The following is a 27,410-nucleotide window of genomic DNA, read 5'->3' as shown; positions in this document are numbered from 1 at the left end:
TTAAATCAAAATGTAACAAATCTGTAATAAATCAGGATGACATGGCCTGATGTCACGACACCTACATCCATTCTGGTGTGATCAGAGGAGCCATACCAGAGGGAACCACACATCCAGATCTGGGATTAGGATCAGAGTAAGAAAGGAATGAGGTTATTTCTCAGGAGATGAAATAAAGATCTCACGCTGATGTTAAAAGCAGCTCAGTTTTGTCTGGGAGGAACTGTCTGCACAGAGATGGGATCTTCTTTTGGATTTTCCTTTCCTCTGGGGAGGCTGAGAGGAACCCACAGCGCCTGCCAGTAACCTCCAGATATTCAGAGTTTTTCAGAGAGTCTCATTTATCATCCGTTCAAACTTTATCCTTACAGACCAGTTCTCCAACACTTAACTGCATCCTTTGTTACTATGACAACTCACATAGTAACCAGAGAACCTGGCAAAATACATAACTCTTTATTCTAATTTTACTACATCTCAGTACTGGAGTAGTACCAATAATCATCTTGCTGATACTTTATATGGAGGCCATATGGGCCATTTTTCATATATATATATATATATGGATAACAAGTTATGAAAATGCCTCTATAAATAAGTAACAGCAACAACAAGACAACAACTTGGACCAGTGTTGCACATTTCTTTTTATTTCTTAACAAATTTCTTAAATTTATAGTTTAAAGCTTAAAGAATATTCTACTCTTTTAGGCCAATACTGATATCAATATTAGGTTGGTTCAATAAATGTGCACCATTACAGATTTTTTTTAAACATAAAATATATGGTAACATTTTTTATCACATAAATTTCTTTAAGATTTAAAGTATTGAGACAAAGATCTGTATGAAGGACATTTAGCTGAGAAATAAAATATGAAATGGTGGTCTAACTTATTGTGCTTCAGGGATGTATTTGTCCTTTCTGTGGTCAAATTTAAATCAGATTTCAAATGATCTGCCTCCTATCTGTGATAATCTATAGTACTGACTTATTGGTCTGGTTCAGCTGGATAACAGAAAGAATAAGTGTGAATTTAAAGAGTAAACATGAGGACTGTTTGTTGTCTTTATTCATTCTGTCTCATTCTGTCTCTCTTGTCTCCTCTTCAGCCTGTAAGTCTGCAAACATCGACCTGGTGCTTCTGATCGACGGCTCCAAGAGCGTCCGCCCTCAGAACTTTGAGCTGGTCAAAAAGTTTGTCAACCAGGTGGGGGATGTTTTTATCTTAACAACTACAGTGTTTTAATGCCTCCAGAACATGCCTAGTTTTTTAGTATTTGACTTTTTTAGGACAAACATTTACCTGCCAGTGTGGCCGGAGAATTTTCCAGTTTTTCTCGTTTGCTGATAATTTTGGACTCTGTCACCTCATCATCTGATCGGCCTCTATAGAAACCACCAGTCAAACTATTTAGAACAAACATCAGCTGATAATGAACTGACCTCACCTACAGAAAAATTAGCAGAACTATAGGTAAAAAAAAAATCAGAAATATTTGTGATAATTCGTATTTTGTCAGTCAGTGTCCATCAAAAATAACAGCATAAAAAGACAGAAGATTTCACAGATGCACAGAAAGAATGTTTCAGTGAGGAATTATAAGTAAACGGAATCAAATATATTTTATATCAGCTGGTGCACACATTAAAAAAACACTAAGGTCAACGTGTGCTGGTGTTTAACTGATGAGATTATTTGCTGCATCATCGTTCCCGGGGAAACGCAACATCATGACAGGCTGTAAACTTAGAAACTGAGCCTCGTGTCGCCTGTCAGCTCTGTCCGATGAACATCTCTCCTCTCCTCCTCCTCCTCCTTTGCTCCAGGTCGTGGACTCTCTGGACGTGTCTGCTCACGGCACCAGAGTGGGTCTGGTTCAGTACTCCAGCAGGGTCAGGACAGAGTTCCCTCTCAACATGTACCACACCGCTGACGAGATCAAAGCTGCAGTCATGAAGGTAAAGCTGTTCTGTCTTTTTACACCAACAAACTATCTTCAGTTTAATTTTTTAAGCATAAGTTAAGTTTAAGAGTATTCCGAAACTGAAGCCAATGAATCATTCACAGTGTCTAACCTCATTGTGTAACCCAGAGGAACCAGAGAACCTACTGTGAACTGTTGTTTCTGTGCTCGTCCAGGTTGAATACATGGAGAAAGGTACCATGACGGGTCTGGCCCTTAAACACATGGTGGAGAACAGCTTCTCAGAGGCGGAGGGCGCTCGTCCCGCCAGCCGCAACATCCCTCGTATTGGACTGGTGTTCACAGACGGACGCTCTCAGGACGACATCACGGAGTACGCCAAGAAGGCCAAAGAAGCCGGTAAGACTCAGCGAGTGTGGGGGTCAAACCTCATCGACGGTTTGGGTTTTTGATCTAAATGATCTAATTCCAGTCTGTATGCAGGTGTCACCATGTACGCTGTGGGCGTAGGAAAAGCTGTTGAAGATGAACTTCGTGAGATTGCCTCTGACCCTGTGGAGAAACATTTCTACTACACCACCGACTTCACTGCCATCAGCACCATCGCTGAGAACCTCAAACTCAACGTCTGCCCAGGTACAACTGGAAATCTGTTTGACCGCAGACTCCAGTAGTAACAAATTCCTACAGTTCACACCAATCTATCAAAGTTTTACCAGCTGATCCTCGTGGTCTAAATAGAAAAAGTACCAAAATGGCAGCTGATCATTATCTTATTGTCCACATAGTTGAAATAAACTAATTTATTTCTTAAGTACTGCACTGCAAGAAACTACCGAATGGATGAAGTGAAATATTAAACTTTTGTGCAATTTCAAAGGTCCAGTGCGTAAGATTTTGGTGGATTTATTGTTAAAATATGGCTGAAATTAAAAAGAATATTCCTAAGTATGTTTTCATTAGCGTATAATCATCTGGAAATTAGACTTGTTGGGTTTTTATAACCTTAGAAGAGTCATTTATCGACAGATGAGACAGTTACTCCACCAGGCTGGTGGAAGTAGCCCAGCAAGCTCGCCACTAGATCCGTTAAACCTCTACTGCGCCACATCTCAGATAAACATTTTGCATATTTTTATTTTATATTTACTGTATATGATAGCTGAAGATACTTGTCTGCATCATGCAGCCCCACGGCTACGATCGACAGGGAGCTGTTCACATGCAATTCATTCTTTGATTTTATAAAGTTTACCTTAAACTTTTCACAGATTATTTTATTCGTTTGATTTCAGTGTCATGAACATAATGAAACAATCTTGAATAATTATTGATTATCCTAATATTTTAAAAAGATTTCATTGAACATGAAGAGAAATTAAAGATGAGACTCACATGACCACACCTGGTCTGATGTCTGCAGGTGAGTCTCTGAAATGACTTCTTGTCCTTTGGCTCCATCTGCTGGCAGCTGAAGAAAAAGCACCAAAATGTAAAGCAATAACATATAATACCAAAAATACATCAATACCTTATCATACATTAACAACAGAAACTGTAGTAATTTAGAGTTTTAATGTGTTTTAATGTAAGAACATTTTAAAGTATTTAAGTGACCCGAAATCTAAATAATTCAGACACTGCAGAAAAGCAGCTTCACTTGCAGCAATGCCTCATGTTTTGTGAGTCTCTCCCTAGTAAGTAATATCTGCATTAAGTCAAAGTATAACATGTCGTACAGTTTAGATTGGATTAAGTGAAGGTGTTTTCTGTCTGTAACCGTATTTTCTTTCCCTCTCTGTGTGTCTGCAGAGGAGAGTCAGGGGGAGATCGAGGTGAAGGATCCTTGTGCCTGTGAGAGTCTGGTGGAGTTCCAGCAGGCCACCATGAGCAGCCTGGAGCAGCTCACACAGAAACATATCCTTTTTTTAAAAAAAGAAAGACCTCACAGTCACTGAATGCAGAGGTAATGTTTACAAAAATATGTAATGTATGTTACAGATGTGGAGCTATATCTGTAGTTACATCTGTCTTTTGAGTGATTTGGTTTTTAAGTCTGTAGAGTGAGGTCCCTTTACAAACACATACATCACATCAGTCTCAAATTCTTCCCACAGCTGTTTCAAGTCTAAACGTTTCTGTCGGATAAAGGAAAGAAATTTTAAATAATCTAAAATATGCTGATATTCTGCACCTGGTTAATTTGTCACCAAAACCCATAAAAAGACTAAAAGAGACACTCAGTGGATCCTACTAACTGATGTATCCTGATTCCTCCTCTGTGTTACAGAACTCCACTGTCGTCAAAAATCTATTATTTCTTCTGTGGTGGCCATAATTAATTTTTACTCAATCCCAGATGTGCTGTCCTGCTGCCCCAAACACTCATTGGAGCACCAGATGTGGATTATTCCGCTGCCGAAAGTAGTCCCCAAGAAATGCACTATTACCTTCTGTCTTACCTTTTTTTTTTAAAGTACAATGTGTGGCAGTTTTAGGAAATTACTGAGACTTTTTTATGGCTGCACACTGGCGACAGCTGTGGCATTAAGTTTTCAGATTTGTCTCACAAATGTTCAAATGTTTTCTGTTCAAAGGTCACTGTGACCTTACTAAACATTCTGACATATCTCAAGGTTTCACACAAATGACTAATAGGACTAAAAATAATGAAGTGATGACATTTTATTTACATAAAAGGTCGAAGGTCAACTTGAAATCATAATGTTTAGCTCTCCATCAGTCCTCTGTCCTCCTCTGTAAAAACAGTCGGCATGTTTCTCACTGGGAATTATTCACTGGAATCACACACGTAGAGTGAAAACTTCAATTTTGCCAAAAAATACATGTAATACCTTTTATTAAAGTACTTCTAAGTCTTCTCTACATGCATTCATGAATGTAAACTGCAGTTTGAGTGGTTGATGGAAGCAGGCAGTAATTCTAGTTAAAGCATAAAACTATTTATCTGTGAGGTGTTTCTTAAAAAATTTAAATATTCAGTTAGGATCAGTGGCAGCTGATACCAACAGATGGTAGAAAAGTCAGAAAGAACTGAGAGACGGACTAATACATTGTTAGTTTTGTTCTTTTTAGTGAGAATTGTTGACAATAAGAAACATGTACAATAATACCAGCCTTATCTTAGTAATTCTAATGTATTTATATAATATTTTGTTGACCTATAAGATATTAACTGGAAAGCATCAATTAAAAAACAAACAAATAAACTAGAAGGCCACTCAGAGAGCACAGGCCTTCACTAAGGCCAAATAACCTATTTCACAAAGTGAACAAAAATAAAAATGGTGTATCTTGTCTGTGATTTAGATCCACTCCAAAGTTTCAAACTCCATCAAGTTTCCTGAAAATCAGGCCAAAGGATTTTCTGTAATCCTGCTGACAAACAAAAACAGACAAACAGCGTTGAAAACATAACCTCTTTGGTTGACAATTCATGTCTGAATCTGTAAACTGAACCACCGAGAACCACCAAAGTATTTGACATTTGTCAAATATCTGCTGGATGTTCATGTGTGTATTTACAAGCAGACTCTGTGTTTCATTATTATTCCTTAATCAAGTGTCCACTGTCTGGAATGACTGCTCGTCTGGAGCAGCTGGAGAACCAGCTCCTCTCCAGGAAGTGATCTGGTCATCACAGTGAGCGAACACGACACCACCGAGGAAGAATAACAGACTGAGGAAGAGGAGGAGGAGGAGGAGGAAGAGGAGGAGGAGGAGGGCACATCCTGGCAAGATCATTAAAAGAGGGAATCAGAAACCCTTCAAATCAATGGACAAAACCAAAGTGTCTTTTCACGAAGCCTTTGTAGCCTTCACTACGTCTGTTGGTCTTCACGTTTATGAGGACGACATTTATCTGAAAGCTTGTGATATAGAATCATATTTCTGTACCGATGTAAATGAACTAATTCGTACACCTTATGTCTTAAAATAAAGAGAAAAAAAAAAAAAACAACAGCACCACATCCACCTTCCCACCCATCACCGAGCAAAGCAGCCGTTAGAAGACAAAAACACAAATGGTTTCATAAAACAGAAGGATGTTATAAAGACTCCAGGACAGCTGTGAACCTCTGGGAGTCTGAGTACATGTGTGTGTACGTACAAACAAACAAACAAACAAACAAACAAACAGATTTAAGAACAAATCCAAGAGATTTTCTGACATCTAACACGTTTTGACATGTAAACTGTGCAGCACAAAGGATGTAATCAGTGTACTGTATATTAGATATAAGCACATCATTATTCAGTGGAAGCATCACACACAGTTCATTCATAGACACACACACACACACACACACACACACACACACACACACACACACACACACACACACACCATTCATCTGTTTCTTAGTGCTGTTTATACTTGATCTGTTTTGTACGGTTTGTTAAATATGATGTATTTATAGCAGAATGTTTTTGCTTTTTTAAAGTACCACAGTAGAATAGCACATTTTTAAAAATGAAGTGTTATTACCACTCCCAATATTAAATTTTCATTTCAAAATCATGACTTCCTGTAGATTTCTGATCGCAGAACTCAGTGGCGTTGCAGCGTGACGACTGTTAAAGAGAGAAGAGAGCTCTAGATGTTTTTTTTTAAAAAGGGAACTAAAATGTCACTGTTCATTAAAGCTGTGGTCTGTTTGCTGATAAAGAAAATGTGATGAATTGGCCTTTTGTAAAAAATCAAATTCGCTCTTCGCTCTGCACTTTCTACATTTTGTCTCGCAGTGCTCTTAACATGTTGGAGTGTTGGTTTACACACAAGTAAAACAAACCTCCTCGAAATGCTTCACATTACATTTTTGGCAGGAAAACCCTCCGTCTATCTTTAAATGATGTATCAGCAGCCTTGTTTGTCCAGTCTGTCATAATCTTAGACAAACGGAGAATCAGAGGCGTCACAGGCCACTACATGTAAATTCATGACCACCTTAACTATGGTAGATTCATTCTTGTAGTTTTGTATAAAAAAAAAAAGACCACCACAAATGTACGCCCCTTTATATTTGAATGCCTGTATGTTTTTGTATATTTTCTAATAGCTTTACCTTTTTGTATTTTTCTGATGAGTCCCTGTATTACAGCACAGACGGCAATAAAACAGTCAACTTTTCACTTCGGAGTCATGTGTTGTTTTTCTGGTTTCACTTTTCTTCTATATTTTATAAGGTCGAGTGTTCTTGTGGGTTTGTACGCTCGCAGTGTGTAGCAAGATAAACAGGAAACTGGATTCACAGCTGTACAGACGGAACTGGCAACCACTTTGTGTGTCCCGCCATCCGGTGGGGCCGCCGTTACTGCGGTGGCATGTGGTTGTCCGTCACCGTCGGTGTCTGCTGGTTGTGTCCAGAGGGGAACCCCAGATTTGCGAGACCCTCACAAGATTTTTCAAGGTTTCAGTCAAATTGTTGACTACCTTTTAGCAGGGATGCATGTGATTAGTCGACTATACGATTAAACGTCCCCACCCTCGCTAGTCGACACCAGAAATACTAGTCGTTTAAAATATTTATCAATATTGCATTCATGCATGATGTCAGTTATCTGTTGCCTCTAAGATTTTATGCAGCCGCCCGTCACTAGTCGGGGCTGCGGCTCTGTCAGACGGCAGCTCCTCTCGCCCAACGCGTATGAACCGATCGCCCTGGCAACCCCGGATGTTTATATCAGCAAAGTCGGACAGATGAATGTAGACTGTGACAGAATAAGCTGATATATGTTCACTCGACTAGAGAAAAGTGACCACATTAAGCACAGACACGGAAATAAACCTGCAAAGTAGCACATTTCAGCGGCATTTCAGTCGGATTTAGTGATTGTAGACTGTGACTAACGGCTTCAAATGGCTCTTAAAACACAGTATTTTTTTGGACAGTGTTTAATATTATAAATTAATAAATTCTGCTGAATCTTAACTGCTTTCTGAGTGTTTTCTTAGTGTTATACTAATCAACTAGTCTAAATTAAATTTTGTGTTTAATCGACAGGGAAACTAGTTGCCAGGAACATCCCCACCTGTTAGACACCCTGTCTTGAGGTTGAGCATTTATTCTTGTTATCATGTGTTGCAAACATCTATTCCTGTACAGTCTCGGGTGTGTACTTACTTTGCTTAAAAGTACTTTGCTCTCTCCTTCCAGACTAACTCAGATTTTTATTACAGTCAATAAAGGTCTTCATCTTACTGAATTCCTTTGACTCTGAGTTCTTGATTCAAGCTTAGAAACCATCACTTACAAACATTCACAGACTTACACCTACGGCCCTGCGTGTCATTCTCTCTCTCCCACTTCCCTGTCATATCCTCAGCAGTCGTACACAATTAAAGGCAGAAAATGTTTAAAATATAAATATTTAAAAAATAAATAACTAATTGTGTTTATATTTTGTGAAAGTTCCATTAGTCATCATTAAATATTATTGCAACTGCAGTATCATAAAGATCAATATCAAGATTTTTTGGTCAGTGTAACCCTGAGCCTGTGCCCTGTACACGCCCATTCAGTGATCCTTAATTAAGTCAACAGGATAAAAAAAAGATTGTCTATGAGAGGGAAGTTAAAGCTTTTATATTTTTGGTGAAAAATGGGCTGAGAAACAGAAGTTACTGGGTGATCACCTGAAACTAAAACTCAAAACTTTTCACTAAACTTTCTTGTGTAAGGCTTGTAATGTTGAGAATCTGTTTACAATAATTGGTGATGGAAACCCTGATGACAAAAGTTTGTTCTCGGTGGGTCAGCAGTAAGTTTTGTTTTTAAAAGCACAAACATGTGAGTGAGTGAAACACTTCAAAGGAACAAAGCTAATTCCTGGTGGATTGTAATTTGCTGCGTTTAAAGAGCAGCTCCGTGGGGATCCGTCAGCTTTCAAACAAACAGCGTCATTACTGGCAGTGACCTTATGCACATGTTCTCAGTAGACTGTGACGCAACACGTTTGTTCCAGAGGTTTCTGTCTTTCTTTCTTCTGAACAAACACGACCAAGTATAACAAACTTTATTCTAAAAGTTATGAGATATTTTAATCTGCTGATTACTGATACTGACCTTATCAAGTAGATCAGATATTGGCCTTTACAGGACTGATCAAATCAAATCAAATCAAATCAAATCAATTCCTGTCACTGTGTAATGAACAAACCACCATATGTATAATGCAAGTTTAAAAAGTTTACTTTATATGCAAACAGAACAGTGAGGAATCCTATGTAGCAGCTGAGGGTTTAAACACAACACAAAATTAACCATCGCCATGAGTCTCTGCACGAATCACAATATCATGATACTGTGTTTTAAGAATAGATACAGTATCACTGAATATAATATCATGATACTGTGTATTTTCTTAAACCCCCACTATAGTGACTTGTGAATAATTTCCAGTGAGAAACATGCTGTCTTCACTTAGAGACTGTTTTTACAGAGCAGGACAGACGACTGAACATTATGATGTCACAGTGAAGCTGACCTCCACCTCGTCATTTTATCCTGGCAGATGTATTGTGAATTCTGTCATAATTAGCACATGAATTCTGGAGTTCTGGCCAAAAACACGGTTTGTGAGGTCACAGTGACCTTTGACCCCCAAATTCTAATCAGTTCATTTTTGAACGTAAGCAGATCTTTAAGCCAGATGTAATGAAAAAAAAAAAGAATCAGTTCATCCTTGAGTCCAAAAGTGCGTTACATCCTATTGCATCCAGCTGTATTTGGTGTGTTAGCCAACAGGTTTTTCTGGCAATTCTGACCCACAATCCTCTGCACAGTCAAAGACACGTCACATGGACGGAGCAGCTGAGAGAGCAGCAGCTCATTAGCTGTGTGCTAAATCACATACTTTTTCTTTTTACTTCAAATTTAATTCAAAGTACTGCAATGCATGTATGAGCAAGAGGGTCAAAGTTTAAGATGCAATGTTATGATGAAGTAGTACGCAAAAATCACGTGCCTACCTCATGAAACAGTACTTATTTTATAAATGTTGCAGTGCGTACTAAAAGTGAAAAGAAAAACTACAATTCTAGCAGATTTGAAGAAACTCCTCCCTGGTGTTCCTGAGTCAGGACGTTCATTAGAACGGGGCGGATGTGAGGTCTCAGTGACCTCTGAGCCCCAAAATCTAATCAGTGGATATTTGAAGAAAATCCCTCAAGATGTTCTTGAGATCTGGCATTCATGAGAGTGGGACAGACGGATGGACAGACGGATGGACAACCTGAAAAGATAAAGCCTCTGGCCACAGCTGTTGCTGCCACAGAGGCATAAAAATGCTCATTACAATTTCCAAAAACTCAAAAATATTCAATCATCATTACAGAAGAGTATTAAAACCTAAATATTCACATTTGGGAGACTTATTCTGGGAGGTATTTTGTTTTTAAAAATTACTTAAATGAACAAAATTACTTTTTATGAACTGATTAATTGGATAAACAACTAATTGCATCATCTTGAATAATAAATTAATTCAATAGTACATTTGATAAATTTAAGATAAACACAAGTTACATGTTTCATAAACACAAATCTTTCCTTGAGCCTGTAAGAATATGAATGATGCAACAACCTCACAGTGAAGTTGTGATCATCACAAAAAAACTTTTAATTGCTCTAAAGGGAAGTTCAGGTTAATTGTTTTCATAGTAAAAGTTCATAAAAGGGCAAACAAGTCCGTCGTGTGAGGAGCAGCACTGTTCTCCATGTGGATTTCCAGCTCATATGTCCACAGAGGATTTTCATTTTTGTTTTGAATCAATGTTGTTAATGTCAGTGAACTTAATCACCTGTTGCTGTTGTTGTTTTTCATTTTCTAAAAAGGCCATTTAAAATTAACTGTCTTAAATATCATAGCTAATAGACTCAACGTCCTAATTACAAATCCTTTTAATGTCAATGATGAGAAACTCTCTCAGAAGACGTATCTAATAAATCCCTTTGATGCTGTGTGTGTGTGTGTGTGTGTGCGCTGCACGCTGCATGATACATAACAAGCAACCCCAGTGTGTGTGACCTTTAACTGAAGGGGTCTAATGAGGGCTGATGAGATGGCTGCTCGTTCTGTTTCCTGCTCTATGACTCACTTCCTGAATACACTGAGGATTGTTGAAAATGTCAGGAGGTCCCAAAAGTCACTTCTCTGGAAAGTTCAACAAAGTCCTGCTTACAGTAAGTTTACTCAGGCCAGTGTAATGTTGTAGGAGTGTGTGGTTTGGGCTGCCACACAGGAGACGTCACAAGTTCTGTTTCTTAACAGAAGAAAGTTCTAGACGGCAAAGCACTGTGGGATAAACTGAGTGATTTCATAACTAAATATTCTGAAAGATTAAGTCAAGTCCAGAGGCAGAACTTCCCCGTCCCTCTAAAATTACAGGTTATAATTTATATGATAATTACACAACTGTTCAACATTTAACCACTGAAGAAGGAAGGATCATATAGGATCAAAAGCAAAAGTAAACCATAAAGTCACACATTTAATCTTATCAAAATAAATTCAGATTTTGTTCTGATATGTGTTAAAGTGTAGTTTTGATGGACTTCAGCCAAATACTGGGTCTTTCAGAACAATAACTATCATGTTTTTTCATGAATATAAAGGACATAAACAAACATCACAAAATGTTGGTATTTTTTGACACATTTCTTGATGAAGATCCTTTAAATCTGGGGATTACAGAATGATGGCTAAGACATTATTGAACGGTACATTTTACAATGAAAAAGTTGTCACTGATGTCTCGCTGACAAACACTGTTTATTAATTATCCAGTTTATATCTTTGCTGTTTCTGTACTGCAGTATCATATATGCCTTTAGTCTGGACATTAATGGGGGAAGCTCTTCTTGCACACATATTCCACAACAACATCAAAAAATGTCAAAATGATCATGATCCAAAAACTACACAACATTAATCGAGACAGGCAGATTATAAGAAGCGTGATTTAAAAGGCCTCAAAACTCTCTGACGCCAAAATGTTGAACCTCAGATGTTTTCGAAACGCACAACAAAAGATAAGCATTTAAGTTTGTTTTTTTTTAATGCTCATCATCATAGGGCCTGTGTATGAAGTTCAACTCCAAACACAGGCCCCAGTTAGTGTCATCCACCAAACACATCTCGACAGTATGAAGTTTCTGTTTAAGTTCTTTATTTGTCAAATATAAAACAGGCTCCCTCCAACAATCCTCTGCAACAACCTTCGAACAATAAATAAGTAAAATCAAAAGAGAATCTAAAGATATTTTTGATCTTTTTGGGGAAAAGAACTATGCGACAACAAACTAGAGCAGTGAGACATTGAAAATGTTTGAAGATCTCTACCAGTTGTTCTGAACACACCTTCAGAGCTCGACCTGGGATGCATTCAGGTTCATCTGCCTCGCATATAATATATGCATGTATATAATCCTTTTCTTTTAAAGGATCTGAACACATCTGCCTGTATATGACTAGCGGGCAGGGGTCCTGAGACCTGAGACTGGTTTTCTTTATAGTCTGTGATAGTTAGCGTTAGTTTGGATCACATGTTTCTGGTGTTGGAGTCCTGGAAGTTGGACTCAGTTTTGTCCCTGTGATGTCTTTTAGCACCGCTGACATCTCTTCAGAGCGCATACCTGGACTTCCTGTATTGTAAGCGTCAGTCCGAGTAAGACTGGCAGACCTGAGGGGATCATGAATGTTAGTACTTGTTGAGACATGTCAAAAAAAATAATAAAATGATAACATCATGGTGGCGCTAGAGGAAGAAGTACTGTACATCCTCTGGGTACCATGAATGTTTGCACGACGTTTGATGGCAGTCCATTCAAAAGATGTTTAGGTTTTCCAGTCCAGACCTCCAGGCTGCTTTAAACATCCACCTTAAACCTAACATTGGAATTAATGTTTTCTTAAAGGACAAAAAAATCCCTCCCTGATGTTTATTTATTTATATATTATTTTTGTACAAAGACATTCATACTTGTAAGCCTTGAACTCCCGAGGCTTTGGCTGATAGCCAATCAGATCATATATAAAGGCCTCGCTCTCTCTCTCTCTCTCTCTGGTCTAAATGGATTAACTGAGGTGAGTCCTGTGCAGTCATTTAATCAGAAACATGTCACAGCAGAAATGAATGAAGTATTGAACCGACAATGATGTGACCTTCTCATCAGTTCATTCATGTTGCTTTGATAGCTCTGACCTGGACTGGTTGGTTGTGAATTGTCAGTTTCTACAGAATGCAATGATAATAATTTTTTACTGCTTTATTTTATTATTTAATGTTGAATGTTATTCTTTTTTCTGATTTTTTTGTGGACATTTTACACTTTAAATTTTCTTTTCCAGATTCCCAGAGCAACAGTCTTCAGTCTGCTGGACGAAGCAATAAGAAAATAAAAGTTAAAAAGTCAAATATAAATAATTTGACAAAGCAACACTAAGGCTAAAGAAGTATGATAATTCCTATGTTGTTTAAAGAACACTGAACGTCACAAGTGATAGACTGATTGAAGAATACAGAACACATACAGAGAAAATAATTACACACAGTACACCTCATATTCTTTTTCATCCTGCATGTTAATTGCTAGATTTTAAATGCTTTCACTTCAATTTAAAATAATACGTTGATTTTTATCTTCTAAGTTGATGCTTTGATCCTGAGCCGGAGGTGAGGTGAGTGCTTCTTTTTCTTGCTGATGGAAGGAAGTAACTTAATTTTGCTCAAGATACGTCCAAACAGTTGCTTTAGAAGTTTTGGTTGTAAAATATTGAGGTTGGCTTAAATTTGCATTTGAATATCTATGATTGATACAGATATAAATGTTACAGAGAAGTGAAAAAAAAAGTGTGGTACTGTCATGAGTTTAAACAGTGTGTATCTTAGATCCCTCTGAAACACATCATAGTATAATAATGTGTACTTATGCTTTAATGAAATTTAATGATTTACACAAGAGTGTGTGGTGAAGTTTGCACTTTTACATATATTCTAACAATTAACTTTATTTTAAATGTATAATGTTTTTTCATTTAGAAGCAATTTCAATTAAACTTTTTCCTCACTTAACAAAAAAGTTATTTTTTTTTAAATAATACTGTTTCTAATAATCAACATGTATATTAAAAATGTTTAGATAATATAAAATATAAGTTTGATAATTTTCCTGGGAATTTCTGATCTTTGAGTTTTGCACATGTTGCAGAAACAGGATTGTCTTACATGTGGGTTAGTGATGCATTTCCATACACTCTTTAATTATTGTCAATATTTTCTATCACCTTTTCTTATTTGTTGGATCTTCAGCCTTTAAGTCATGAACGTGTCGTCTGCCAATGTGACCGTGGTTATCGAGTATCGGGACTCCTTCACTAAAGCCGTGACCAAGAACGTGATCGTTGTGGTTCTCGGCATCTCCATCAACTACATCAATGCAGGCCTCATTCAAACCTTTCGCAAACACGAGGTATGATATCATTTTAATTGTGTACAAACACTTATGATATATTTAATGAATAAATATGCTAGAATTCAGGCTGAGGGACACGGACGAAATCAAATATCAGATATGTTGCATCAGTATTGGAGGGATGACTTGATGCTTTCACAGAATGAGAACACAGTAAGATTTTTAAAAAAAATAATCATCAGTAATGTGAATATAATGAAAAAATGTTTAAAGGCAAATAACAGCTGGAAAAGTTTGATAAGTTCAGAAAATTACATCACTTTACTGTAATGCAGCCTTAAAAATAACAACTCAGTCTAAACTGAAATAAATATATAGTTCAATGATGAGCTGATCCAAGTCCAGTCTGTTCACAAACTAAATTTATGTAGCAGCAGAAGATATTCAGTGTTGACTGAATAAATATCTGACACACTGAAATAACAGGTTTGGCCAATTAAATGTTTATTTCTTGTACTGTAAAACACTTTGAAGCAAAGCATCAGTGAGTAAGAATCAGAGCTATCAGCAGCCTTTGAGCAGTCCTTCATCTGTGTGATGTTTAAAGACCGACTGATAAAAAACTTTTCACAGATATACTGGTATATACTGGTATATACTGGTATATATATATATATAATCATATATACTGGTATTGGATGTGTTCAGTTACACTCAGGGCTCGAAGTCCTGAATTTTATCAACCATGTCAGACTTTATAAGCACTGTCCCAAACAGAAGTTTTTTTCTCACTCAGTACAATAGATTATAACATTACAGGTACAATTTCATAAGTTTTAACAGTGCAATTATTATTTAGACACTTTCATACACCACACATTAGATGACATGTAAGAGAACACTGACAATAGGGATGTAACAATATATCAAACCGAACTACAGCAATACTAAATTGTTAAATTTATTTTATTACGTTATTTTCTAAAATGAGTGCCTGTCATTTTGTTTTGCTTTGTAAGTGTACATTATAATTCACTGTCAAAGACAATTAATGCTTTAATGATTTTTTTGCACATGCTTAAGTCATGGCTGACTGCTTATATTTTAAATAAGAAAGAAAACAGAAGCAGTTTCTGAGTTTCTTTACTGTCCCACCTTTTTGTGTCCTAGGTGCTATTTTTATTGTGGGATATTTCTAATTTTGAGGCTTGGTCATAATGTCACCTTATGTAGTTTGTACATGTATATAGTGTTTAACTTCAAAATGATCTGCCTTGTTCATATCTCGGTCATAATTCTTTAAGCTCTCAAATATCAGTATGTGCTTCCAAAATCGAGTACTGGTCAGTCAATATTTACTACCAGACTAAATATAGTTTCATAAGACATCTGCAAAATATAATATGATGAAGTAAACTGTTTGGAAATTTATAGATATACATAGACTAATGGGAATAGCCTGGCTTTTGTTAATGCAGTCAATCAAATTGTGCCACAGTAGAAATTGTATCGGCATCTCTTCATATTTTTACTGCCTCTCAATGCATATTGTCATAAAGCCAGATTTACAGGTATATTTAATGATTTTTCAGCAGATTGTAAGAAACAGCACAAATATTAAGTCAATGTAATCATGAAGCCAGTATTTGAAAACATGAACTTTTCTTCCCTTCAGATCTTCTACATGAACCCTCGGTATATTCTGTTCTTTCACCTGGTGGTCAACGACATGATCCAAGTCATGCTGACCGTCATGCTGTTCATCATCAGCTACACTGTCTACAAAATAAATGTGTCCATCTGCAGCACCTTCATCCTGCTCGCTCTTTTTGCCACTGAAAACACTCCTCTGAACCTGGCCTGCATGGCCATAGAGTGCTACGTCGCCATCTGCATCCCCCTACGCCACGTGCAGATCTGCACCGTCAAGAGAACGTACGGGCTGATTGGTTTAATCTGGGCGACGAGCATGTTGTCCGTTCTTCCTGACCTGTTCATCACCTTGGCCACGCAGCCTCTGGACTTCTTTCACTCCCGAGTGTTCTGCCTCAGGGAAACTGCCTTTCCGAATCCCCACATTATTAAGAAGAGGGATATCACTTATATTCTATATCTGGTCATAGTTTGGTTTGTTATCTTTTACACTTACTTCAGAATTCTCTTCACTGCAAAAACAGCAAGCAAAGATGCTAAAAAAGCCAGAAACACAATCCTCCTCCATGGTTTTCAGGTGCTGCTGTGTATGGCAACATATGCAGAACCCCTGTTAAAAAATGGTCTGCAGCAGTGGTTTCCTAAGAATTTTTCTGACACCTTGTTTGCTTGTTACATCATCATACAGGTCCTGCCACGATCCATTAGTCCAATCATCTATGGCGTACGAGACAAGACTTTCAGGCAGTACCTGAAAAGGTATCTGTTATGTAAAGTGAGCCCACAGTGAGCAGCAGTTTATGGATTATAATACAGAGGTTTTTCTATTAAATCTATCAAAAATATTAAATGGCATCAGATCCTGGAATCAGATCCAGATTTCTTTTACTTTGTTAGAAACTACGTTTGATCAAAATCAGACTTACTGATACTGAATCTGCTCATTTTTGGTGAGTTTTGCTGACAGTTGTTTAAATAATGGTGCGTTAAAATTAGGGATGATATCAAACCTTAATTTTTTTGGTATGAAGCGCAACATGAGCAGGATATCAAGGGTTTGTCTATTATTATTATTATTATTATTATTATTATTTTTTAACTTAATCTCAGTCATATTATTCATTCAAACACATTCTGGTTTAAATCTCTTTCACTCACACAGGCCCATTTATGGTGTATTTTTCCATTTTTATGTTTGCTTTATGTTTTTTCCAGCTAAATCTTAAAACAATTTTGAATTTGTTCATATGTGTTGTTATCATTTGTCACAAGTATGAACAGTTTGAGAACAATAACCAGCCCTGTTTAAAATGTCAACACACATCAACAGAGAACTACTTTAGCTACAAAAGGTCTTATGTCTTGAAATGATACTTTCAGTTATTAGTTCAGTTATTATTATTACAGCTCCATCACCAAATATTGTTGCCCATTAATGGTAAATGGTTAATCAAATTTATTAGCCCCATTTATACACAGTACAACATATATATATATTTATATATATATAAATATAGAAACATGATCTGTGCCTTTGACCCCTCCTAAGTATTACTGTAGGCATCCAGGAACCAGCTCCAGGTGTAAGCCAGCGCCTTGGTGGGGGGCGCTGACGGGAGGAATAAAAAACAAAACAAACAAACAAACAAACCAAAAAATAAATGCTTTTGGAAAATGTCAAAGTTGTGTTTGTACATGAGGCCTCTGTTCACCTCAAAATCAATACTACATTTTTTTCACCGGCCTGTAGTTCTGTTTACCCCCCCCCAAAAAAGCAAAAAAAAAAAAAAAATCATACGTTACCAAATCTTTTTTCTCTCGATGGCAATAGCGGCTCAGTGCAGATGTTGCGGCAGGTAGCTCCTTCAAATTTTGTTTTGTTCTGTTATTTTTAGCTTTATTGATGAAACATATTCACTATGACAGAAACACACTCAGACACATTGGAAAAAGAAGCGTGGGGTTTGATTTAAGTGCAGTGTAACTTGAGATGATCATCAATGCACACAGGATCTTTCAGCCAGACCAGACGGACGCACCGCCTCTGACCACCCCAGGAGGAGTGGAGGAGAATGGGGACAAGACTAAGAGGGACTCGTGCTGGCCACAAAACTGGAAACCCATTAAATAATTCTGTAGTGCATTTTCTGAATTTGTGTCAGGTTGAGTATAAACAGCAACAAAAGCCCAGGAGTCATTTGGTCTTTTGTGTTGTTAATTCTTTGAGGGCACAAATGATGATAATGTAGTCAACATCTTCACAAGAATTAATGTGAATATGGAGTCCTCCTCTATTCGTGCCAGGGTCTTGCATGTTCCTTTCAGCTAGTATAGATTACCATCCGTCAGTCAAGTGCAACACCATGACCCAGGATGTGGTAGTGGAGCAGGTCTCTGAGGAATAGACTCTGGGTTCCCATTGTTTGGCCAACTCCAGTCCAATTCTGTCCATTTCATTTTACTGATTTGCATTAGCCAGGAGCAGCCTCAAGTCCACGCCGGGTTAGCATGGTTTTAATCCATGCTCTCCTGCTGGCCTGGCTGAGTGTCTGACAGATGCTGTGTGCATTGTTGTCTCAAGGTCCGCTGCTCCTTCATCCAAACCCCACACTTCCTTTTTCAATGCTTACGAGCATAATTCTGTCATACAAAAAATAAAAAAATAAAAACAGATTTAAAGAGAAAGTGGCAAAGTTTGAAGGAGCATCTACATGAGCTGCCGTTATCATGAATATCTGACTGCTACTGTTCACAACAGAAGTATTTCCTGGGTGTGTGTATATATTCATACATAGTATGACTATAAATAATTGTATATATAGTTTTTTTTTTATCTAAATTAATTTTGTACTTTATCCTTTTCCATTCTAAATTTAATTATCTGTATGTTCTATATGTGTGTAACATTAAGGGACTAAAACTTTTTGTGCAACCCTGTGTTGTATAATGTTAACACACACACACACACACACACACACACACACACACACACACACACACACACACACACACACATCAGGGAATTCTGGGATGTCCACACCACTTATAAAATCTGAGATTTTCTCTCGCCATATTGTTTCTTTCTAAATGATCTAACTAAGGTAAGTACCACCTGCTGGGACGTACATGATGCCTCTGAACTGTGTTTAACTTTATGGAAGATATTTAATGTCTGTTAATGTTTATATCTTTTTTTATCTGCTGACCTTTTCTGTTTTAATTTCCCTGATTCCAAGAAAATGATTTTAAATCTGTTCAGTCTAAGATATTTGTTCTAAACTGGAACATGGACAGTTTCAGAGACATGAACGCTGGGCTGATCCTACACAAACATTAATAATGCTGTTTAAAAAACATCTTTTGAATTTGCATTATAAAACATTTTAGGAGGGTTTGGAGAGTGTACAGATTCACTGAACATGAACTGATCTTCTTGCTGAGGTGAGAACTTGTTTCTCAACTTGTTTTCATTATTTGGATCTTAAGCAGGATTTTCCATAAACATTTGGAATTATGTCCAATGTATGTTTCTTTAAATAATCTGGAAATAAAACCTCTAGCTTTGCTGAAAACTGTAATGAAACACAACATTTTAGTGCCAATAAGCAGATGTAAGTCTATTCTCTGATCTTCTGATATTAGATTATAAAACACAAATGAATAATGAGCAGAAAACTTGTTGTAGACAAAAACATAATATGTTGATGAATAAGTTGAGTTGATCAAGGTTGTTTAAACATGAATTCATCAGAAATATGACCAGCGTACAGGTTATCATGCTCCTTGCATCCTTGTTCTGTACGATGCTCAAATAAGTCAAATATTATTGTTCTCATAGATTTATTTTATGTTTTTGATTTACTGAAAAGGTGTTTTTGTGACATTAGTATTCAAGTATTCAGTATTATTTAAAGCTCTGCGTGTTTCACTGATATAATTCTGATCTAAAGAGTAAGTTAACCTGCCTATATTTGCAACTCACTTTTAATGATTATTAATAATGTACATTGATGATGTTTTCCTGTCATTTCCTCAAAAATGCAGATGCATGCTTTTCTTTAAATTTGACAATAGGCCTTCATGTTATATTTCTCTACTCTGTTTTAGTGTTTTTCATCTTCAGGCAGCTGACGCTCTTAAAATCAGTGTCTTTTTATAAGGTAAACTGTTGTAGTTTATGATGACTGTACATATTTAATTAGAACTGAAGAAAATTCATCTTTTCTTTGCAGATTTCAGAAGATGAACGTGTCGTCTGCCAACGTGACGGTGGTTTTAGAGTACCGAGACTCCTTCTCTAAAGCCGTGACCAAGAATGTGATCGTTGTGGTTCTCGGGATCTCCATCAACTACATCAATGCAGGCCTCATTCACACCTTCAGAAGACACCAGGTCTGCTATTTCTGTGACGTGATCACTAACAATTCATTTAATAACAAAATAATCAGCAGCTCTAGAGGAAGCTGTAATGTTGAAGTACCGCCTTTTAAATCACATTTTGATTTAACAGAAATTTGTGGGTTTTAAGTTTGGGTTCATTTTGTATTTGATTCAGAAATCTGACTGGAGGTGAGTGACCTGACCTCCACACAAGGTGGGAGAAAAAAAAGTCCATTCATGCTCTTGAAAAGATTATGAATCAATGCAGAAGAGTCAACTGGAAATTTAAAAACACAATTCTCTATATTATGATCGCCTGCACGGCTGGATGATACACTTATCTTCTGATTCTGCACTATCATGATACTGGGATGCTGATTCAATATGTGTTGCATTGGGATTCTATAAGTAGTGTAATTATGATTAAGATTTATTGTGATTTGCTTTTTTAAGTTTGCATATATATACACATATATATATAGGATTTGCAAACATTTTCCGACACTTTCTAACACCTTCTTCTTCCCACCCTCCAGATCTTCTACATGAATCCACGTTATATTCTTTTCATTCATCTGGTGGTCAACGACATGATCCAAGTGACACTGACTGTCCTCCTGTTTGTCATCAGCTACACCGTCTACAGAATAAATGTCTCCCTCTGTTGCGTCTTCGTGCTGATCGCCCTTTTCACCACTGAAAACACTCCTCTGAACCTGGCTTGCATGGCGGTGGAGTGCTACATCGCCATCTGCGTCCCTCTTCATCATGTACAGATCTGCACCATCAAGAAAACTGTAATTCTGATTGGTTTAATCTGGACAACAACCATGTTTTCTGTTCTTCCTGATCTCTTCATCACTTTGGCCACACAGCCTCTGGACTTCTTTCATTCACGAGTGTTCTGTCTCAGACAAACTGTCTTCCCAAATCCTGTCATCATCAAAAAGAGGGATATGACATATGCAGTGTTTTTAGTTATAGTCTGGATCACCATCTTTTACACTTACTTCAGAATTCTGTTTACTGCAAAAACAGCAAGCAAAGATGCTAAAAAAGCCAGAAACACAATCCTCCTCCATGGTTTTCAGCTGCTGCTGTGTATGGCTTCATATGCGACCCCTCAGCTGAAAGATGCTCTGAGGCAGTGGTTCCCTAAGAATTATACAGACTCCCTCTTCGCTTGTTATATTATTGTACAAATGCTGCCACGATCTATAAGTCCAATCATCTATGGCTTACTCGACAGTACTTTCAGGAAGTACTTGAAAAGGTATCTGTTGTGTAAAATCAGCAAAAATTAATCAACAAACCAAGTTAAAACAAGCAAACTTTCCCTGTGCTTTCATTTGCCTTTACACTATTTAGTTCATTCAGCCAAGTCACATGCAGACAATGTAAAGTTCAGAGAGACACACAGCTCTTATATATGTGTGTAAATCCAAACTTAGAATTGTTAATGTGTAAAGATGGGTATCATTAGGATACTTATCAACACACTTATCAATATTACTTTCCATAATTTGATACAAAAAATAAAGACATCACATGCACATATGTGAAAACCTTTTAGCTGGTGTAACTGGGAACTGTGGTTACGGGCTGTGGTCGTCTTCTGAGCAAAGGAACAGCAGCTAAAATGAGAAAAGCTGTCCTGGTCCACCTTAAACCTTTTGTTTGTGTTGATGTGTGTGAGGGAGACAGAGGGGGAGAGAGGGAGTGTGCAGGGCACAGACTGAGGAGAAGTTCTACTGAATCAGAGAAATAAAACGTTATTTTCTGATTGTTTCACAGCAGTCATGCTCTATGCACAACTAAACGCCCCCACAGGATCCTGTGGCTCATGGCTGCAACCCCTGATTCTGTCATAATATGGCTTTAAGAGCGAATTAACGTTACATAAATACCGATAGCAGCACCATTTGTCCAGAAAAAAAAAAAAAGAAGAAGAAGCTATTGTGTTGCTCAAGTCATGTTTAAGTGGAAATGGCCTGTTGATGTTGTCATGGTTTGTAGTTCTGGGAGTCTTCATAGAACAGGACTGTGCAGGGCTGGTCTATAATACATTAGATATTTACATCTGTCCCAATAAATATAACCATAGATTAGCAATCGGTCCTTGTTAAATGAAATTAAAATGAAATTGTTCTAGATTTTTTGTAAATGTATTCGTACACTCTGTGGTTCTCATGTTTTCTCATGGTCTGTTTCTGATCTGTTTGGTGTCCAGCGTCAAACCAGTATCCAACCAGTATCCAACCAGTATCCAACCAGTATCAATTCAAGTATAATTCTGGTATCAAGTGTCATGACATTAAACTTGGTATCAGTAGCAAAGTTGAAATTATGATATCAGGACAACACTTCATTCTGAGGTAAAAAAAAATAAAATAAATAACAATAAAAGCATGATTTTTAATTTCAGGATATGATACACTAAATGAAAACACGTGTATGAATAATATATTCATTTTTTCTGTTCTATTCTGCCAAAAGACTTTCCTAAATCTTACATACTGGACCTTTAGTTTGCACACACACACCTCTGAACCCTGAGGTGTGTGTGTGCAGCACATTATATATAAAGTCAGAGATTTACTGGAACCATTTTTGTTGGTGTCCTCGTCTAAATGCATCGACTACGGTAAGCACCACCTCCTCCTCACTGCAGTCATATATCTATAATGTCACATCAAATATTACAAACTTGGATAATGAAATGTTCTCATCAGTTAAACTATGTTCCTTTATCATGACTTTTAACTTTCCAGCTGAAACTATATCATCAGGTTCTCATCAGCTCTGTTGTTTGTGCACATAAACAACAAACATGTGGCTTCTGTGTACAAACGCTTATTTATGACAGTTTTTCTTTTAGTGATTGTTATCTATGGTTATAATATTCACCGTTACAGAACCTGAAGCTGAGTGTGCCATTTAAATTCTGTTCTATAACACAATCATTTAACAAGCTGATCATGGAAGTGAAGGACTTGCTTAATTCCAAACATTTAAATTTTGTGATCATGTTGTTTTTACATTATCACACTGTTTTCTCCCATGAGTCTTAATGCATTTATGTCTATTCAAGCGAGTAAAACATTGTTTTTTTATATATATATATTTTAGATTGATGCTCTGATCTTCCTCAGGTGAGCTCTTTCTCTCCTGATATATTTCTATGCAGAATAAAACTTTTCTTTTTCTTACGCCCCACATGTTCTACCAGCTGTGTCTTGTTTCTTCAAATGATTTTTAAAAATTGATCATAAAAGTTGATATCAATGGCAGATGTTGTACTGTTTAAAAATCATTTGATATTATAACAAACATGCAAAATCACTCATTAGTATTTATTACAGTGCAACAGTTTGATGTTAAATGCTAATCAATCCTTGTTCATCAGCAGGTTGTTGCTTCAGCTTAATTTAAACACAGGAAGGGAGTCACACTGTAACTTTGCAAAAACAGGCTGAACCATACAAGTAGGTGATGAAAGACAAACAAGAAACCATCTGGGATTTATAAGAGTAAGTCTTTCTTTTGTAATTGTTGTCACGATGGATCTTATTCTAGATTTTCACCTCTTTGTATATATAAAGACAGTGACATGCACACTTGGCTCTGTGTAGTACAGCTGTTATTTGAACACTACAGGGACAGAAGTGAGATTTTCTGCTGCATTCAGCTGAGAGGAAATGAACTGACACAAACTGCAACTCTTTCAACTGATCTAGTCTCATAAATGTGTCATTTATAACAAAACAGAAGTCTTAAAAAAAAAAAAAAAAATAAATGTGAGACAGTAATTAAAAACTAATGTCCTCTGTTCTGACGTCCACACAAAAGGTTGATATGTTTATAATAGTTTTTTATGGTTACTCTTATGTACATAAGACCCTAACTTGCAAGGTTAGAAGACTATTGTGGATTTGTGTTTACAGAGGTTTTCACATGTTCAAGTTTATGTTCATGTTTCTTTGTGTCAATTTGGCAGTAACAAATATTTTGAACAGAATATAATGTGCTATTTTAAGTGCTTTTTAGATATTTTTTATTTGTCTATATAACAACATTAATATGGATTAGTGGCAATTTTTTATTGCCTTGTGTGCAGGAATACTGACATAGTGATGTTGATTTAAAAAGAGAATTTTAGGAACCAAAGAAATACCAGGATATAGTTAAGAAACATCTCTGAACCACCATTTGGATCTCTCAGGACTTTTTATATGTTATACAGGAGATACAGGATTTCTGCATGAACAGAAATCAGTTTTCTGTTGGGATTTATGGGGTTGACTCCTATTTTCTCACAAAAAGACTGAACTAGAGACGCATTTTTTGGGGATTACATTTAGGTGACTTACAAAACTTTCCTTTCATATGATTCCTTAATATACTTTTAAAGGGAGCTTAACTTCTGTGTAGATTTTTGTGCATGCATTATGAATATATATTAATAAGATGATGATGATGATGATGTGATGCTTTCATGGAAACATAATGATCACATACATGTGATACATAAAGTTTGTGTGTTTGCACCTTAGTGATGCAAATTTAAGATGCTGTGGGATGGAAGTAATGGAAGTAAATGTCTGACTTTCAGAAGAGTCAGTAAACTAAACTGTGTCAGGATGTAAATGTTCTCACTTTAACATGATGACCAGTGGATTACTTGTGTTCTGTAGATCAATAAAAAAAAGTAATTTAAAGAAAAAAGAAGGTAAAAATTGAATTAGAAATAACAGTAGAATATAGCTCTGTGTTCTTTGTAAATAATTAAATTAAAAATATTATTTAGCATTGAATTTATTGCATTTAAAACCAGTGTTGTTAAAATGCCCATTAACCAGTGTTGTCTTACATTTGGTCCAATAGAGTAAATCTGTTGTGTTCTATAATTATTGTGGACATTCTGTTTACTAATTTTTGCATAATCTTATGTTTTTCTTTTCTGTTAGGCTAAACTCCAGCTGTCAAAAGATGAACGTGTCATCTGTGAACGTGACGGTGGTCGGTCGGTACCCTGATTCCTTCTCTAAAGCCATGACCAAGAACGTGATCGTTGTGGTTCTCGGGATCTCCATCAACTACATCAATGCAAGCCTCATTCACACCTTCAGCAGACACCAGGTCTGATTCTCCTTTAATACAATGACACCAGTAATGACTCATTTACTGAAGATATTTGGTAGAATTTAACATTTACACTACACTACATTTACACCTGAGGTTATTTTGGACAAAAAAAATATTATTTGATATGAACATCACAGGGATCATTGTAAAAAATGTGCATAAATGGATATTTCTGTATTCACAGAACTCAATTTTTATGTTCTACCCTCCAGATCTTCTACATGAATCCACGCTATATTCTATTTATTCATCTGGTGGTCAACGACATGATCCAAGTGACACTGTCCATCCTCCTGTTTGTCATCAGCTACACCGTCTACAGAATAAATGTCTCCCTCTGTTGCGTCTTCGTGCTGATCGCCCTTTTCACCACTGAAAACACTCCTCTGAACCTGGCTTGCATGGCGGTGGAGTGTTTCATCGCCATCTGCCTCCCGCTTCATCATGTGCAGATCTGCACCATCAAGAAAACTTTGATTCTGATTGGTTTAATCTGGACAACAACCATGTTTTCTGTTCTTCCTGATCTCTTCATCACTTTGGCCACTCAGCCTCTGGACTTCTTTCATTCACGAGTGTTCTGCCTCAGACAAACTGTCTTCCCAAATCCCGTCATCATCCAAAAGAGGGATATGACATATGTAGTGTTTTTAGTTATAGTCTGGATCACCATCTTTTACACTTACTTCAGAATTCTGTTTACTGCAAAAACAGCAAGCAAAGATGCTAAAAAAGCCAGAAACACAATCCTCCTCCATGGTTTTCAGCTGCTGCTGTGTATGACAACATACGTCGCCCCCCAGTTATTAGATGTTCTGCAGCAGTGGTTCCCTAAGAATTACACAGACTCTCTCTTTGCTTATTATATTGTTGTACAGGTCCTGCCACGATCCATAAGTCCAATCATCTATGGCTTACGAGACAATACTTTCAGGAAGTACTTGAAAAGACATCTGTTGTGTTAAGACACCAAACTGTAAGCAAACATTCAAAAACTTTAGTGCAAAACTCCAGGCTTCACTCTCAGATCATTAAAATCTGTTACACCTTTGTGTAATTCCAAACTCATCTGCATATCTGAGGCGTTGCATTACATCCAGATTCAAGTCAAGTTAGATTTAGTGTCCATTCAGTGTTGGTCACTTCATTGTACAAATATAAAGTGTATAATAAACAGTGAACAGAGCCAACATGATGACACCCATTGATCTGTCAGAGTTTTCACCGTCTGAAAAGTTTTAAATTCATGCTCTGCCTCAGACTTGTGTAATGCTGTCCTCCAACCATTGGGGGCGCTGTATGACTGTGGTTTATGACATTTACATGTGCTGCAGAAAGTTCTTAAGAGACAGCCCTCATCTCCCATGATGCATTGCTTAGTTTAAGCTTGCTAGTTTATGTTTAAGTTTGCTAGTTCATGTTCCAAAATGCCAATATTACTTTTTGTGTTAGTGTTTGTAGTCTGTTTGTTCAGAACATGGTGGTTTCTGTTGGTATTTGTCATTTTTGTGCTGGTTTATTGTTACACCATGAGTGATGTTCACCCCAGCGGTGCTTTCAGTCCATTATTTTGGAATTTGTTTCTTTATGTTGAGTGCCAAGGTGGAAACACCATGAAGTGTGTTATTTAACTTAATTCATGCTGTGAAGCCCAATACAATATCCAGTGAGTGAAATATGTCAATATCGGCCCCCAGTACCAATATCGGATTGGCTGGGTCCCATATCTAACATGCGAGATTGTAGACTGCCACCAACAGAACATTCCTTGCCTCACCCTCCCCTTCCACTTGCAATACGGTATGAAAAACTACAGTGGCCATGAAACCTGCAGAAAACATGCTCAGCCCTCTCTAGAGCCACTGT

General features: G+C 37.0%; 4 protein-coding genes across 8 annotated transcripts in view; all 4 read left to right on the top strand.

The window, feature by feature from the left end:
* Positions 1–6,090, top strand: part of matn4 (matrilin 4) — a 39,866-nt gene extending 33,776 nt beyond the window's left edge. For all 5 annotated transcript variants that reach the window (XM_084741166.1, XM_084741175.1, XM_084741156.1 and 2 more), the window contains 6 exons: positions 1,114–1,211; positions 1,832–1,963; positions 2,145–2,328; positions 2,413–2,565; positions 3,742–3,846; positions 5,521–6,090. In XM_084741166.1, the coding sequence (XP_084597292.1) occupies positions 1,114–1,211; positions 1,832–1,963; positions 2,145–2,328; positions 2,413–2,565; positions 3,742–3,846; positions 5,521–5,579 (731 nt within the window). In that variant the 3' untranslated portion in view covers positions 5,580–6,090. The remainder of the gene's footprint in view (positions 1–1,113; positions 1,212–1,831; positions 1,964–2,144; positions 2,329–2,412; positions 2,566–3,741; positions 3,847–5,520) is intronic.
* Positions 6,091–14,261: 8,171 nt separating this feature from the next.
* LOC146332295 (odorant receptor 131-2-like) lies at positions 14,262–16,829 on the top strand. The gene is made up of 2 exons (XM_084746113.1): positions 14,262–14,423; positions 16,042–16,829. The coding sequence occupies exons 1-2, from the start codon at positions 14,274–14,276 to the stop codon at positions 16,807–16,809; spliced, it is 918 nt and encodes a 305-aa protein (XP_084602239.1). The 5' UTR covers positions 14,262–14,273; the 3' UTR covers positions 16,810–16,829.
* Positions 16,830–20,258: 3,429 nt separating this feature from the next.
* Positions 20,259–21,703, top strand: LOC146332294 (odorant receptor 131-2-like). Its single transcript, XM_084746101.1, has 2 exons — positions 20,259–20,411; positions 20,936–21,703. The coding sequence occupies exons 1-2, from the start codon at positions 20,262–20,264 to the stop codon at positions 21,701–21,703; spliced, it is 918 nt and encodes a 305-aa protein (XP_084602227.1). The 5' UTR covers positions 20,259–20,261.
* A 3,670-nt stretch (positions 21,704–25,373) lies between these two features.
* Positions 25,374–26,753, top strand: LOC146332293 (odorant receptor 131-2-like). The gene is made up of 2 exons (XM_084746089.1): positions 25,374–25,538; positions 25,757–26,753. The coding sequence occupies exons 1-2, from the start codon at positions 25,389–25,391 to the stop codon at positions 26,507–26,509; spliced, it is 903 nt and encodes a 300-aa protein (XP_084602215.1). The 5' UTR covers positions 25,374–25,388; the 3' UTR covers positions 26,510–26,753.
* The last annotated feature ends 657 nt before the right edge of the window (positions 26,754–27,410 follow it).

Source organism: Lutjanus erythropterus, chromosome 2 (genome assembly GCF_056507025.1).
Source record: "Lutjanus erythropterus isolate fLutEry1 chromosome 2, fLutEry1.hap2, whole genome shotgun sequence".
Taxonomy (NCBI): domain Eukaryota; kingdom Metazoa; phylum Chordata; class Actinopteri; order Lutjaniformes; family Lutjanidae; genus Lutjanus; species Lutjanus erythropterus.
This window is presented reverse-complemented; position numbering and strand designations above follow the sequence as displayed.